Source organism: Aulostomus chinensis, chromosome 16 (genome assembly GCF_037954235.1).
Source record: "Aulostomus chinensis isolate RoL2024-O1b breed Wild chromosome 16, RoL_Achi_v1.0, whole genome shotgun sequence".
Taxonomy (NCBI): Eukaryota; Metazoa; Chordata; class Actinopteri; order Syngnathiformes; family Aulostomidae; genus Aulostomus; species Aulostomus chinensis.
The window spans coordinates 13,912,424-13,928,715 of NC_141335.1; the positions used below are offsets into that span (position 1 = coordinate 13,912,424).

Below are 16,292 nucleotides of genomic sequence, written 5' to 3' on the forward strand. Positions count from 1 at the left end.
TCCTCACTTGCAAAAGGGAGACGTTTCCCTTAGAGGTCCTCCACCTGAGAAGCTTTGTATCAGAGGGTTATGGTTAGGGGTAACAAAACTACATGGACAAAAAAATCTACCTGGTAAAGGTAAGACAACAAAACTACTTGGTTAGGTTGAGGCAGTAAGAGTACTTGGTTGGGTTTCTGGCAGTGCCCTTTTACTATCCCAAAGGTCCGTACCAAAACCCACAGTGAAGCATCTTTTTGCTATTACGGCCCACATCTCTGAAACAGGCTGCCTGAAGACCTGAGGGGAGCAGCCAGTGTGGACAAATTTAAAAGCTCAAAAACTCAAGCGCTATCTCTTTAATCTAGCTTTTAACTGAACTGTATTTATTTGGTTTTCTATTTAAATATCTCTATGAAAGGATTTTTTTTCTTTATGTAGTATCTCAGGTACATGTTTCCTGTACTTAGTTATCAGGTGCGTCTCTCAATTTTTTTTTTAATTCTTGTGCCTGTAAAGTAGCTTTTACTCATTTTTAAAATTTCTTTTATGTTTTCATTCATTACTCATACATGCCATTGTTTTAGATATTCTATATGGTTATTCATTATTTTATTCATTATTTTATTATTATTTTATCAAATTATTTTAATTCCTGCCTCTGGCATTGCCTTATTGCAGTTCCAACCTCATCTGACTTATTTTTCTGCAAGAATGTTTTAAAACTCTTTGTGCTACAACACAGTTGTAAGAAAAGTGCTATACAAATGAAGTTTGATTGATTATTTGATAGTATTTTACTTTATTTAGGCCCACTTAGTCATTTGCTTTGGAGATTTCCATCCAGGTTAATAAGCTGTCTCAGGAAGCCTCTGTTGGGGAAGATCCAGCGTTTCTGTTGCACACAGCGTATGGCAGACAGAAGACTGAGGTGATGATGAATCATCAGGTAAGCCAGAACCAATGCAGCTGAGCGACTCACACCTACAGCGCAGTGTACCAGGATCCTTCCTGAAAGTGAGCACAAAAACATGTACATTTTTTTTTATATGATGTCCCTTCTGGAACATGTATGGCAGCTTAAAGTACCTCCTGATGTAAGAGCCTGGTGAATGAAGTCAGCAGCAGGGTAGAGGAAAGGTGAAAGGTCAAATGTTGGCAGGTCATTGGCTGGCACTCCATAATATTTCACAGTGGTTCCATAGAAATCATCACTGCCTTTACAGCACAGTTTGCCATGTGATGCATTCAGCACATGAGTGACACCCAGCTGCCAGAGCCCAAGCTTGTCATGAGACATGAACCTTAAACACCAAACGTAAGGTATTATTAACAATCCACACACATAATCCTCGTATTGTATACCGTTCAGCCTACTCACATGTCTCCCAAGTACAAGTTTGGCCACACCTCATCTCCATGGCGACAGGAGCGTGGGGCTGAATGTAAAACCTCCTCCAGCTCCTCAAGGGACAGGCTCCTTGTCGTCTTATCTGAATCATCCGCTGTTAATTCCTCTTCCTCTTTTGATTCGGTCTCTCCAGCATTTTGGTGCTCTGAGTCATGTATGTCACATTTGACTTTTGACATTTGAAAGCTGAAGATATTAATTTATATTCTGTTCTTTTTTCTATACTACACTACACTGCTCTACACTGCCTTTGCTTGGATATTGAGTGTAGAGGTGTTTTCATGTCCCTCAGCCTTTGACTGTCACAGACAGGTGGTTGGCAAAGACTCAGATAAACACCAGTTCTTAAGATTGTGTTTCTAATTACTGACTGTGAAAACACAGCCTGTGAATCCTGTCAAATCAGCCCCAAATAGTGAGGAAATTTTCATTTTTGTCCCTACAGGGGAATTACAGTACCTGTATTTAATCTTTTTTTTACCTCTATTGGCCAGCAGATGTCAGTATGCTTGAAGTTGTATGCCTGCAGGAGGCCAGCAGCTGCTCTTGTTCGGTGTTGTTTGGTCGGGTCTCTTCCTGTTTGCTGTTGCTTGGTTGTGACAAGCATGTTGACCGAGGAATCCTCCTGCGATGTGAGAGGCCGATAGTTCATCGCCTCCCTCTGATAGACAGTGGACCCTTGGTAAGACGAGCTTCTGCTTTTGAAAGTTTTTTTTTTTTAAGTTTAAACTCCACTTTCCACGACTTGTTGAACCCACATTCCTCTTGTATTTGTTTACGTCACTAAAATGATTTAGGTTACTTTAAATGGTTACACTGTCGTCGTTACATAAATGTGGTTGAGCCGCAGGATTTGCCCATGTTTGGACGCGGAGATGTAGCAGTGTGTCCCGGGAATGAACAGACTATGAGCCCTTTGTTCAATTCTCTCTCACACATACACTTTCTGTCTCTCAGCTCTGTGTGTGTGTGTGTGTGTGTGTGTGTGTGTGTGTGTGTGTGTGTGTGTGTGTGTGTGTGTCCCACAAGCTGACATTGCACTTACGAATTCCCAAGTCCTCAAGTAAACCCTCAGGTCAGAAATGAGGATGTAGAATGAAGAGGGTACAATGTGTGGTATTGTCAACCGAAAGGCAAAGTTGGGGTTATTGTTGTTCCTTCAACTGCATGTTGCAATCCAATGATGATGTCATATTTTAGGTGGGACAGGGAGGGTGGATCCTTGTTTTCAGCGAAATGACAAGTCATGTGGGAATAATTTGGAAAGCAGTTATTTCATTAAGCAAATGCAGCCAAGTAGGTTCAGAAAAGTGTGTTGTTAGATTCTAGATTATAATGAGATTACAGCTGAACCTCCAGATGAGAGATTGTCTTGTACCACCGAACAAACTCCTTATTGTGGGAAACTAAATATTTTGTGGTTTTGAACCACTTGATGGACACAAAATAAACTTGAAGATGTCACATTGTGCTTTAGGGATCATGACTGCGACTTTTCCCAGTATTCTGATGTTTTACAGACATAACTAAATCAGTGGCAGATGAAATGACAACTCTATCATCCTGTTTCCAGTCAATGTCCATTTCCCAAAAGTTCTGCTATAAGCCAGTTTCTTTGCTGTAATTCAATATTTGTAGTTGTGTTTTATGCCTGCTCAAGCTGTTATTGTAGCTCCTAAACACTAACCGGCTGCCTATGTGATAATAATAATCTCAAATCCTTGAAATCTCTGGTGCTGCTTCTTGTTTATTATGTGTCTTTATGATTTGTCTGGGTGTAAAATGCTGCTCACATTATGCTGGTACAGTCATGTGCTCCATGGGCCTGCAGACCTTTGAGCAGCGTGGAGTAACATGGCAAGCAGCACTGCAGTGAGCCTATCGGCAGGTCTAAGGTCAACAGGAGGAAAAGTAAGGAGCAGTAGAGCAATCTAGTGAGAACTTAATTGCATCATCAGCCTCTATCCCATAATAGTCAACTGTCATGTCTCTGTAGAAACATGAGCCAGTGTTGACATGAGACCCAGATTTCCTTTTGTATAGCTGTCAGAGAGATAAATGGAGTATAGCAGGGTCCTGCGTCAGGGTTGATACATTATTATGTGTCAGATTGATGCAGAGACTTGTCAACCCTCATTTCTTACCAGTATCAGAAGTATTTGAATACTTGAATCAGAACCAAAAACATCAGTATCAAGCCGTAGAGTCATCAGATGGTTAGATTCTGAAAATACTGCATGATTTGAATAAACCAAGGCTAATGACCCTTAGGTTCTTACTACTAAGGCTACACTCCGTTTGGGTGTATTACAGTTTGTTTGTTTTTTTATCTGGATCAGGGTATCAATTTACACTCCAACTGTAAGCTGCTGCTCTACTACACTGTAAGCGTGCTGAGCAGAGAGGATGTAATACCCCTAGAGTAGCCTGCAGTGGGTAATGAATAAGCACACAACAAGCTGTCCTTCAGCAGATTAACCATGAACAAATGATTAGTCATAGGTTTCTGCCACATGGCAGTCTGCCTAGTGGGTGTCATTGACTGAAAATAGTTGTCTAAAACCATCCACCCATTCAAGTAAAATGATATGTTGTTATTCATTGCATAGCATCACCAGGTAGCAACAGAAAATAATTCGTGTTTATTTATATTTTCATGTCTTCCTCTTAGTGGGTGTGATCAGATCCCATTCAGATTTAGTCAGCGACCACTTAAGAACTTGGTGATGGGTTGCTGTGATAACCGAGTTATTGTGAAATAGCGTGGTGAGGTGGCCAGTTTTGATATTTTACCACAGGCCCATAGGACAAGAAACTGTAGTAACCGGATTCCACATGATCAGGTCTTTTCCGAACCTCACGAGCTGGATGACAGTCCCGATCTGAAGAAATCTACAAGCTGAATCTAAGTCATAGCGCCACCCACAGGAAGTAAGCCTGATGTGAGAAACCTAAATCCAAAAAAATGACACTGTCATCTTCATGTGATGTACAGCACCATGATATATAGAATATAATATATGATAAACTGGTTATTAAAACATCCTGATTGACCAGTAATGAGTAACATTTTGTTTAGTGGGGTTATAGATTTAAAGAATGATTCAGGGTAGGGATGTCATAAGTGTTTTGATCTTATTAGCATGAAAATCAGACTGGTTGTTTAATTTCAGGGTGTTTTACATTAAAACAGTAGGACAGAGTATTACATCAATTGATGAAAGAAGAGAGAGGGTTCCTCTCTGATTGTACTCATTTATCAACAGCTGGAGAGATGTTAGGAGGCTTTGATCATCCAGACCACTGCAGGACTTGTTCATACAGCTCTTCTTAATGACATCAGGTTTCACATGATGTTGTGTGTTTGATCATCTGAGTGGCTCATCGGCATCTTCATAAAGAATTAACACTGCTCATTTGTTTCTCTGCGGCAGCCTCATGGCAACATCCCAGGACAGCGTGAGTGCTTGGAGCTGTCAGCAGGTAGCCCACTGGCTGCAGGAGGAAGGTTTTGGAGACTATGTGGAGCTGCTGTGCACTCAGCACCGCCTGGATGGCCCCAGTCTACTGGCTCTGACAGAAGCTGACTTGCGCGGGCCTCCTCTGGGTCTCACTGTGTTGGGAGACATCAAGCGCCTTACCCTTGCCCTGCAAAGGCTCCAGAAACAGAACCAGGCCCAACTGGAGGACCTGGGTCTCCGGCCTGCTGACAGCTCAGCTGCTGGACTCTCATTGGGTGCTGTAGGGGTTGAGTGGAGCTTTGACAGGGCTGATCGGAGGTTTAACAGCATTGATCACTTGGGTAATGGGACTGAGCTGCGTCTGAGGAACTGCGACAGATCTGGTTATGGCTCAGGAGTGGCCCTGTGTCATATACATTCCAACGGGAGGTGTAGGCAGCACCTGTCTGGCAGGTTGGACCCAGAATTCTGGAAGACCATCATCAGTGTCATATACGTTTTTTTAGTCTTTGGATTTACATCTTTCGTCATGGTCATTGTGCACGAGCGTGTCCCTGACATGAGGACATACCCGCCGCTGCCTGATATCTTCCTGGACAGGTATTAGTCACTTAGAAGTGTTGCACACTGATAAACACCAGGAAAATTGCCGATTTAGTGGCATGTTGAGCAAACTCCATAGTTCATATTCTCTGCATATCTAATCTACATGCTGATACAGATGTTTTTGCACTCTCAACAGTGTTCCCAGAATCCCATGGGCTTTTGCAATGGCCGAAGCGTGTGGCCTCATCTTGTGTTACATGTTTCTGTTGATCCTGCTGCTTCACAAACACAGGTAGTTCTGCTACAACCATCACTCACCACACTACCACAACTGTGCCACCATGAATCAACTGTGAATATATCATATCATCTCTAAGACTAAACCTTTTATTCCTATTTATTTCAGATCTATTCTCTTCAGGCGGCTGTGCTCTTTGATGGGAACAGTGTTTTTGCTCCGTTGCTGCACCATGTTCGTCACATCGCTCTCCGTACCGGGGCAGCACCTCAAGTGTGCCAGTAAGGTAGGAAGACCACGCTTGTGATGCTACACGGATAAGATAAGGCCGTCTTATGACTTGTTGTAATAACTCTTTATTAATGCCAGTCTGATAATGGGATTCTTTTGCAGACATATGGCGATACTTGGGAAAAGATCCAGAGGGCACTAGCAATCTGGAGTGGATTTGGGATGACTCTGACTGGTGTCCAAACTTGTGGAGACTACATGTTCAGCGGGCACACTGTTGTCATCACATTGCTCAACTTTTTTGTGACTGAATGTGAGCACAACGATCTCATATGAATATATGTATAATATGCGTGTGCACCAAAACAAACAGTGTAATTGTCCATCTTGATATAATTCACTTCCATTTTTCTGCCAATCAACCTACTGTAATGTCCGATTGTTGCTAAAGACATAAATCTTTGATAATGGTCATTTTAATTTTTTTTAGAAAAGAATCAAGAATTTTAACTTTTCAAGCTTTTCCAGCACTCCACAGCTGCGGTCTACCAAAACCTCTTCCAGTCTCAAAAGTTGTTGATTCTAAATCACGGTAGAAATGACTTTGGTGGGTCTCTTAAATCAGGGGCTCTGCAAGTGGGGATTAGGGACCTCTTAGGGCTTGCAAGAAGACTACCAGGATTTAAAAAATGACTTAAAATTTATTGAAAATGCTGAATTATTTAGTAAAAATTACAAAATTATTTTAGTAATTTATTCAGGGTCCTGAACAACAAAGTCTGACAATCCCTGGCCAACGATAGCAAAGTTTAAAACTGTCATCAAACCACAGATTTATACAATGAAAGTAATGCAGCCTCACTCAAAGTGTAAGTCCTTTTCAAACCTTGAAAATTCCACATTAACAAGTCAAGTCAAGTAATTTCAGGGAATTCCAGCACCCCAAGGAACCCGATTTACCTTTAATGCAGAGTGAAAAGGTATAGACAATTGAAAAGTAATTGTAAGGATTATTTAATTGTTGATTTTGGTATTTCTCTGGGATTTTTTGACAAAAAAAAAAATGGAATATTTTCTTATCATCTCTTAAATGCTTCTGTTCATTTGCAGACACTCCACGAACCTGGAATATGATTCACACCATCTCCTGGGTGTTGAACCTGTTTGGAATTTTCTTCATCCTGGCAGCTCATGAACATTACTCCATCGACGTGTTCATTGCCTTTTACATCACCACCCGCCTCTTCCTCTACTACCACACATTAGCCAACACTCGTGCCTACCAACACAGCCGCAGGGCACGAATTTGGTTCCCAATGTTCTCCTTTTTTGAGTGCAATGTGAACGGACCAGTCCCCAACCAGTACCACTGGCCCTTCAGTAAACCTGCCTTCATGAAAGCTCTGATTGGGTAGAGAGTCTTTCAGAGAGCAGCAGCTGCATGAACTGAAATGTTAAAGCCTGAGTGAGTTTATTTCCTGGAAGTTTTTTTCCTCTTGTTGGCAAAAAGGTATTTTCTTTATAACTGTTAGATTTTGGGAAATACGATTATTTGCTTTCTTCCTTAGTTTTGGATTAGAGGATAAATACTGCTCGTCTATTTCTTTTTTGAATTTCTGGCTACAACCAAATGGCAGTTAGCCTCGTGTAGCATGAAGGCTGGAAATACTGACCTGGACCTAAAGAAAGTCAAAGATGTAGATATACTGTAGGTTCGTACGAAGATTTTTGTCTAATTCTAAGCAATGAAAGCCATCAGAAGTTGTTTTACTTATTATGAAACTGTTTTATTTTTTATGGCACATTTGCACAACAAGAACAAAAATTGCAGGTTATTTAAAAGTTGCAGGTACAGATTATTTCCTGGAAAGAGTCCTAAAGGGGCTCAGATTTGTATTTGCCTTCTTGTTCTCATTCACGTTTCACTTTTGTGATGTGGAAGGTTCTTTTCATTCGTCTCACTCAACTTTTGGGATAATAAATTGTGTGATTCACTTTTTCTAAGTTATTCTGATGATGATTAGATGGAGATTTCACATCTGCTGGTAACTAACGTCAAGGGTGTTTCTTTTAATTTGCAACAGGACAAAACACTTCCTGTTCTGTGTAATGAAAGGGGAAAAAAGTCAGTCATGTTTGTATTTCATTTCAAAACCACTGTGAACCATTACCATGATGAACGTCTGAACATTTATCATGAAGTTCTGTTTTGCCTTACATAACTAGTGATCATTTCTTTGTCCTAATTTTATTATGTAATGGTTTGGTTTGTTTACAGATCAGCAATGATGTCAATGAGTTTCTCTCTCTTATGCAAAGACTGACTTCTCTGTGTCACCGCACTTAACAAACAGGAGCAAAAACATTGTTTACTATGCCATGGTTAATCCAATACAAACTATGTCTTTAAAAGGGCAGAATGGGTCAGAGGAAGTGTGGCTGTCTAGCAGTCGAAGGGTCGCTGGTTCGATCCTCACTTCCCTCGGTGTCCATGTCGAAGTATCCTTGAGCAAGATACTGAACCCCTAATTGCTCCTGATTGGACTGCTGACCCGTCCAGGGTGTACCCTGCCTCTCGCCAAATGTCAGCTGGGATAGGCTCCAGCACACACACACACACACACACACACCCAACCCTCAATGGATAAGTGGTATAGGAAATGGATGGATGTCTTTCAAAATAATTGTTTACAATGTGTACCTTTTATTTTCAATGCAAGTGATCTATAGCTGCCTTTTGCCTCAACAAAGTTTAGTTTACAAGTATAGGAGAGGAGATTTTATATTTAATACTGGCTGTTTCTTCGGCTGCTTTTGATCAACAGATTTCTTTATTGCTTTTTAAAAATAAAATTTGATTTAAATATAATTTGTAAGAATCTAGTTTCCTTGTTTGATTGTACTTGAGAAGTGTGAAAATATGTTTCAAAGAAGTGTGTCTTATTTGTGCTTTATCAGTATGACCTTAATACTTGCTATCCACACCTTAAAACAAATATTCGATAGCAAAATTATAACAGTTGATTAAGATGTGGAGGAGGGGGGGCACACATTAATATAAATCTTCCATCTCGTGAAGAGCACACAGGCTTTCAACTTGCCTTCATCTCATCTGAGGATGGTATGTTTTTACCCCACTTAAGAAAGTCGGTTGATTATATAGTCATTAACTGGCTTTACTATTTATACTTGAACTTCATTATTATTATTATCATTATTGAAAATGTGATTTAGATTTTAAAAACTGGCCTTAATACAAATGCCAAAATTTGAGTAGCTGTAGAGTGCACAGTTCAGCAATATCTCTGATGGCTTTATGTTATAATTTTCACCAGGTAATTTCAGCACTTGGTTTTATTTAATTTTAAGAGCAGTTGTGTTTTTGGAGAAAGAACTTAAAAGAATTATTGATGGCTGAAAAAGATAAATCGGCAAGAAAACCGTATGTGGTATGTTAGTAAGTAAATGTACGTTGAAGTGACCTTTTTATGATATTGGCTTCATTGGCATCAGCCAGCACTGATAGCAGTGAGCATTTTTTGTTATCAATTTTTTTATGAGCTTAAGAGGTCTTTTACATAAGACTGTTGTTTGTGTGAGCATTATGATGATTGGGATTCCCTGTCAATGTACTTTAGATTAGTAGAAGTGAATAAACACAGTGGGCCTTGTTCATGAAATGCTTTATCTCTCAAGAATTTTTAGGCCATTAATTTAATATTATAGACAGGAAACAAAGGCTGATAGCTAGTTTTCACAATATGAGGAACAAGGAGCTAAAAATTAGGCTGTAATTCTGTTTTCTTTTCTGTAATTGAGGTCTAAAAAAGAAAGTCCTACTGCACAAAAACAAATGTGTGTGTGTATATATATGTATGTATGTATGTATGTATGTATGTATACGTGTGTGTGTGTGTGTGATATATTAACATATTAACTCTCTCAGGCTTCCCTGCAAGTGCTTTTGTGTCTGCTGGGGCTGATTGTCCTGTGTCACTCAGAAAGCCTCTTCAAGGAGCTTTTGGTCACAGACTTAAAAAACCCTCCCAAAGGTGAGTCAGCATGACGACTGCTGGTAGATATGTGATACAGTAGCAATAATTACTCTGAAGGTGGATAAATATACATCAGTCTTTATCTGAGAATTCCAGCTTATTCCATTATCTGATAGCCGTCTTAAACTAATAAAGCCACACTTCTACAAACTGATACACCCTAAGATCATTTTAACAGATTATCAACCCTAACTGAGTCAACCCCTCCTGGGCACTGTGGTTTTGTCTTTGCGTTTAGGGTGTGTGGACATGGATGGCAAGCAGCATGATTTGGGCTCTGAATGGGTGAGAGACTGCATGGAGTGCTCTTGCACAAAGGAAGGCTTGAGCTGCTTCAGCAAGTAAGATTTTCACGCTTATTTTTCATGAAACAAACCTCAACGCTCAAGGCTGCATTTCATGTGCTCTAATCTGTGGGAAATCCTTTCAAAAAGGCTGATCTTTACATCTGAAGATCATTCCTTGCCTTATGTCTCCCAGGATCCCTGATCCAGGCTTGGTGTTTGTTCCTGAGGAGTGTGAGCTGATCGTGAATAAGGAGGCCTGCTCTGCCAAAACTGTGCTGAAGTCAGACAAGAATAAAGAGTGCAACCCTATTTAGACAGAGAAATGATTTCATTTCATGTTTTGATATGTATTGTACTGAGGTCATGTATGCATAACTAACGCATTCACAATAAAAAAAAAACATGTTGCATCTACAGTTCTTTCTGTCTTGCCATCTCTCAAAGTGCTCTTACATCCATTCAGGATGTAATTGAACATTATCACCACTGTGTGACAGCAGAGATCGGTGCTCAGAGGGGCTATGGTACCTGGAGGGGTCTAACAGCCCACAAAATAGCCACACTCCCCTCATCACAGCCTCTCACAGAAGCTCTGCTTCTTGGGATGCTCAGCTCCTTCACTAACTCTCCTCTCTGTGATTCACACCTAATCAGAGCAGCATATCTTCTGTTACCCTGGCTGGAATCCATCATGTGAGTGCTTTTTTTTCTTACTAAAAATAATATCCATATAAAGGACTATCTGTATTCAGTAATATCAGAACGTGTTTTTAACTATGCAGCATAAAAATACATCATGTGTTGTCTCTTCACTATCAGATGAGCGTGCATGTAGAAAGCCTGCGTTCATTTTCAAATAATGAATTCAAACAACAGGTAGCTACATAGCAAAAGAGAAAAAATATTATTTGTTCATATGAAGTTTTATATACGATGTAAAAATGTGGAGAAAACCATTGTGACGACAGTTTTCAGTGTAGTAATTGCTTGGAAAATAGAAGCGAAGATGCTTGAAATCCCCAGCAGATGAAATGAGGCTGAGATCATTATCTCAGGTCAAGCACACCACAGTGCCTGCCGCTTTTATCCTGTGCCTCCGTATGCAGGAGCGAGAGCAGGAGAATGAGTACTACTGGCTTTTCAAAGTGTATACGAAATACTGAATTGTTGCCTTGGATATGTGTGCACGTGAATTCACAATAAGTGATCGCAATGAATAGTAATGATAACTGATGCGAAACTGAGGGACTAGAATCACTACAGCACTGGCAAGCATTATATGAATTGATCATGCTCTAGATTGAGAGGAAAGTAGTGAAGAGGATTTCTCTTTTTTTCTCAGAGAGACACAGACAGTATGTGCAAGAACTCTCCTTTTCATTTTTAGATATTTGTGTGTCATTTGTTTGAAAATTAAACTAATACATGTGGAATAAATATTTTTAATTCCATGTGAATGTTTAATTGCTGCTTGATTGATATTGGTGCAAGAATATATTAGCTATATTAGGTCATCCCAGGCTTCTACAGATAAAATGACAGATAAAATGGTAATTAAATGGAGTTCGTGCTTCATACTACACCTGCTCTCAAGATAGATAGGGTCTAATGATACTGAGGCATCCTTTAAATTCCTGTCAAGGAGCACTTGGAACTCAGAGACGAAGGGCTCCTTGCTGAGTCAGAAAAGAAGAATATGGTGGACATAGTGATACCAGGTCACAATGTTCCTCATGCTGCAGAGATTTGGTTCTGGGGGGGAGCCTACAGGCACGACATGCTGCACACGCACCACAGCAGCACATCTTCAGAACATTATGGTTCCACTTTTACCAAATTATGGGACTGGTATTTATGGTTCCTCTACTTTTACAGCTGGTTTATTTTTTTTCATCTAGTGACATCAATCCTGTGCCACCCTGCCTGCAGCTCACTCAACACACTGACAGAGTAGGTTAGTAATGATGCACAGAGAAGTGACTGATAGCTAAGTTTGTGTGCCATTAATGGGAAATGACAGGCTCATTTTCTTTGCGATGCAGGTTTTCACAGCACATGGCAAAGGTTTCCGGCGCGAGAGCAACAATCCATTTTTAGGATAGTGACAAAGTCATGCCCTTTCACTTTGACACGCATCATTTCTTGAGCACTTGAAAACAGAAGTCTCTGCTCATGTGTATACATAGTAATTTTACTGTCATTAAGCTATTATGTTCATCCTTGAGAACTGACAAGAAAACTCATTTGAGGGAGGAGAACTGAAGCCTCAAATCTTCATATAAGGAGGAAAAGACTACAGAATTAAGTCTATCACACAACACCAGCACAGCTTCCAAATGCAGATTGATCATTTAGTTTATCAGAAACTCATTGTAATAACCTTTGGTAGAATAACAAGTTTATGAGAATCACCATAAACACAGCAGGCTAATATGCTGTCTATGTCAATGTTTACATGCCAATGTTTAACAGTTGAAATAATCATTATGTTCACTTTGTTTAGCATGTTAGCGTGCTAACATTTCATAACAGTTACTTATAGTGGGTTCATCCAGCAGGGAAGTGCAAAAGTTTCCTCTTGGAAAGACCCTACTTTCACTCAAGGGTTCTGATAACAACAACGAACAGGCAACATAGTTGCCACCTGAAAACTGGCTCTGTGTCTGCTGTAATAATTTTTTAAAAAATGTAGGAAAAATATCCTCTTTGCCCATAGCAGCAAAATAAAACAAAGTTTAGGAGGTCAATATTTCAGTTACAGTAGCTAACATTATTCAGCAGAAACTGGCTACATGCCAAAGACAAATCTAACAACTTGTGAATTTTTTTAGATGTCACAATCAAGTGCCTTAATTCGAATGATCTAAATTCACAACCAAGATAATTATTTGGGCTCAGACCAAAATTTCTAATCTACTGAGTTTCATAGCAAGTTTTGGCAAACTGCTAAGCTGTCCTCCCTACTTGTTACTATTTTGGTTCACTCAGTGTACTCAGTGTCTTTTTGTGATGCAGGCAGCTGTTTTCAGGAGAGAGAACAAAGTATTAAAACACAAATCTTCGCCTGATCAAAGGTTAGCAGGTAGCTGGTGAACATAGAGGAGCAATTAGCATTTACAGAGCTAAAAATCGAATTCCTCTGAGATGGTAGAGACCAAAATCTGACCTATATTGAATGAATAGTTGAACTTGTATTCACTTATTTGATGGACAGAAACATCTCCAAATCAGTAATAATACTTTCTATTAATTCTGGATCTGGAAAATAAGCTGATCAAGCAACTATTTATATAAAGTAGCAAATTCCGTCAATTCTGTCTAAAAAAAAAATTCGGCCACTTTAAATCAGCTTAAAGCATTTATTAATGTAGGGGTTTAACACAAAGCATAATGGAGTCCAGTGGGAATCAGGTTTTTTGGTATTGTGTTGTAAACCATAGTAATAGTCAAACAACCATTTGATCAGAGACTTTTGCTGCACATTAGCCCCTGACTCATTCATCCATCATTTCCCAACATCACTCCATAAAACACTGGTGCTAAATGAAAGGAATTTGGGGTCACTAAAGTTATGGGAATGCACCCTCTCTGGGACATAAATATCTGTACCACATTTCATGGGAAACAATTAAAAAATGGTTGCGATACTGATGGAGGAACCAAAATTCTTCCTCAAGTCAAGGGATTAAATACAGTTGTTTAAACTTTCAGTTACCTTTGTTACCCCCTCTCATGATTTCATCATCATTTAACAGTCAGGCTAAATCATGTCTATATTTTATGGACAACTGAACCAAACATTCTCCCATTGAAAGATGCAACACAAGTGTAAAAATCAATCATCATCACTGTGTGACTTTAGAGCAAATGCTTTGATGAGAGTTACTGTTTTACATGTGACAGATGTTCTCCTCTATCTCTCTCCCCATCTTAGATGCATGTATTTGGGCTGGGATGGATGGCTTGATCCTGGGGCTGCTGACACGTAAGTGCTGGTGAGATGTCCTTGAGTGGCAATAGAAGCCACTCCTCTCCAGCAACAACAGCTCTGCCTCTGCCCTTCAACAGCACCACCTCACCACAAGCTGCAACATGGGAGGAGGGACGATCTGTGCAAGGGTGGCAAGCAAATAGCACCCAGTTCCTCTCAGACCTTTCAATTCTGGGGCATGTTGAGCAGTGCCATACATCGCCTGCCTTGACTGCTTGTTTAGTTGTGTGGTATAGCGTCACTATGGTGCTGGGGCTGGTGGGGAACATTGGTCTTATTTGCATCATCCTTCGTCGCCGAGAAAAAGCCAATGTCACCAGCATCTTCATCTGTAATTTGTCATTCTCTGATATTCTGGTGTGTGTCTTCTGCCTCCCCTTCACGGTCATATACACACTGATGGACCATTGGGTGTTTGGGTCACTGTTATGCCGCCTGGTACCGTTTATCCAGTGTGTGTCAGTGACCGTGTCAGTGTTGTCACTGGTTTTCATTGCTCTGGAAAGACATCAGCTCATTATTAACCCCTCTGGGTGGAAACCTAGCATCACTCAAGCCTACATGGCAGTATTTGTCATCTGGATTCTGGCAGGCTTCACCTCCTCACCTTTCTTGGCCTTTCAGCTGCTCACAAATGAACCCTACACTAATGTACTCCTGCCACAGTCTCCCCTCTACCACCAAGCCTCTGCTGATTATCTCGATACATCTTCCCCACAACATGTCTCACATACATACAAAAACTCATCCTTTGTTCAAAATTCATACCACACCCAATTTTTCTATGTCCCCGCCTCCCCACATATGGAAGCATGTCTTGAACACTGGCCGTCACAACAGCAGAGGCTGACCTATACCACATGGCTTCTGCTGTTCCAGTACTGTGGACCCCTAATGCTAGTCCTGCTCTGTTATGTTAGAGTGTTTGTGCGCTTGCGCCACCGTAAAGACATGCTGAACCGCGCCAGAACCCAAGAGAGCCAGCGCATGACGCACAGTCGCCGCATCAACATCATGCTCGTTGCCTTGATAACAGCTTTTGCTCTTTGCTGGCTACCGTTAACCATCTTCAACGCAGTGTCTGACTGGAACCAGGATGCTCTGCCTGTTTGCCACCACAACTTGCTTTTCTCCCTCTGCCACCTGCTGGCCATGTCCTCCACTTGCATCAATCCCATTATCTACGGCTTTCTCAACTCCAACTTTCGGCAGGAGGTAAAAGAGATGTTGCTGCATTGCTGCTGCCGCCCTCTAGAGGAGGAGTGTGAGCATTTCCCCATGTCGACTGTGCACATGGAGGTGTCTCGCACCTCTGTGCCTCTCAACTGCAGGAGCAACTCTGTCTAACTGGGATGCTACATGCTAACACGGCTGTCACAAGCTGTTGGATATCTCATGCGCTGTTCAGTTGCCACATTTGATGTCAAACAACAACAGTTATGATACTGGTTCCATCCATGCGTCCATTTTCTTCGGCTTATCCTGTTAAGGGTTGCGGGGGGGTGGGGGGGCTGGAGCCTGTCCCAGCTGCCTTTGGGCAAGAGGCGAGGTTCACCCTGGACAGGTTGTGAGTCCATCTCAGGGCCAACACATAGAGACAGACAACCATTCACACTCCCAGCCACACCTACGGTCAATTTAGAGTATCAATCAGCCTAGTCGCCTCTTGATGTCTTTGGACTGTGGGAGGAAGCCGGAGTACCAGCGAGAACCCACGCAGGCACAGGGAGAACATGGAAACTCCACAAAGAAAGACCTCGTGCTCGAGCCGGGAACCTTCTTGCTGTGAAGCAACTGTGCTAACCACTGCATCACTGTGTCGCCCATGACAGTGGTTGACAGAGCAAATATTTTGTCAGTTTTCTGGGTTGTGAAATGTGCAGTGCAGTATTGCTGTATTTTATTCTACGGTAACTCCAAATTGTATGAAAAGTGTGTTCATGTAAAATTTGAAAAAAATGTGTAATTTTAATGTAGAGATTTGCAACCTTCATCAAAACATTATCTCACAGATGAGAAATTATTAAATCATAATTATGATGGATATTGCATGTTTTCTTACCACATAAATACAGGTTCCAAAAGACAAAGCC

General features: G+C 40.9%; 4 protein-coding genes across 5 annotated transcripts; 3 read left to right on the forward strand and 1 right to left on the reverse strand.

Moving 5' to 3' along the window:
- Nucleotides 1-665: 665 nt before the first annotated feature.
- LOC147247612 (dual specificity protein phosphatase 13A-like) lies at nt 666-2,612 on the reverse strand. Its single transcript, XM_086180881.1, has 3 exons — nt 1,361-2,612; nt 1,069-1,283; nt 666-990 (listed from the first exon to the last, which is right to left on the reverse strand). The coding sequence occupies exons 1-3, from the start codon at nt 1,567-1,569 to the stop codon at nt 800-802; spliced, it is 615 nt and encodes a 204-aa protein (XP_086037007.1). The 5' UTR covers nt 1,570-2,612; the 3' UTR covers nt 666-799.
- LOC147247613 (sphingomyelin synthase-related protein 1-like) lies at nt 1,949-8,806 on the forward strand. Of its 2 annotated transcripts, none has more exons than XM_086180880.1 (6): nt 1,949-2,072; nt 4,825-5,451; nt 5,594-5,689; nt 5,819-5,921; nt 6,029-6,179; nt 6,977-8,806. In XM_086180880.1, exons 2-6 carry the CDS (start codon nt 4,829-4,831, stop codon nt 7,279-7,281), a joined length of 1,278 nt encoding a protein of 425 aa, XP_086037006.1. In that variant the 5' UTR covers nt 1,949-2,072; nt 4,825-4,828; the 3' UTR covers nt 7,282-8,806. The 2 variants fall into 2 exon arrangements, with proteins under 2 accessions (XP_086037006.1, XP_086037004.1); XM_086180878.1 differs by having other exon boundaries at nt 5,804-5,921; nt 6,977-8,804.
- Nucleotides 8,286-10,528, forward strand: msmb (microseminoprotein beta). The gene is made up of 4 exons (XM_086181326.1): nt 8,286-8,330; nt 9,813-9,918; nt 10,160-10,262; nt 10,402-10,528. The coding sequence occupies exons 1-4, from the start codon at nt 8,286-8,288 to the stop codon at nt 10,520-10,522; spliced, it is 375 nt and encodes a 124-aa protein (XP_086037452.1). The 3' UTR covers nt 10,523-10,528.
- Nucleotides 10,529-14,208: 3,680 nt separating this feature from the next.
- On the forward strand, nt 14,209-15,669 carry npy4r (neuropeptide Y receptor Y4). The gene has a single exon (XM_086181313.1). It carries the CDS (start codon nt 14,209-14,211, stop codon nt 15,544-15,546), a length of 1,338 nt encoding a protein of 445 aa, XP_086037439.1. The 3' UTR covers nt 15,547-15,669.
- Nucleotides 15,670-16,292: the final 623 nt, after the last annotated feature.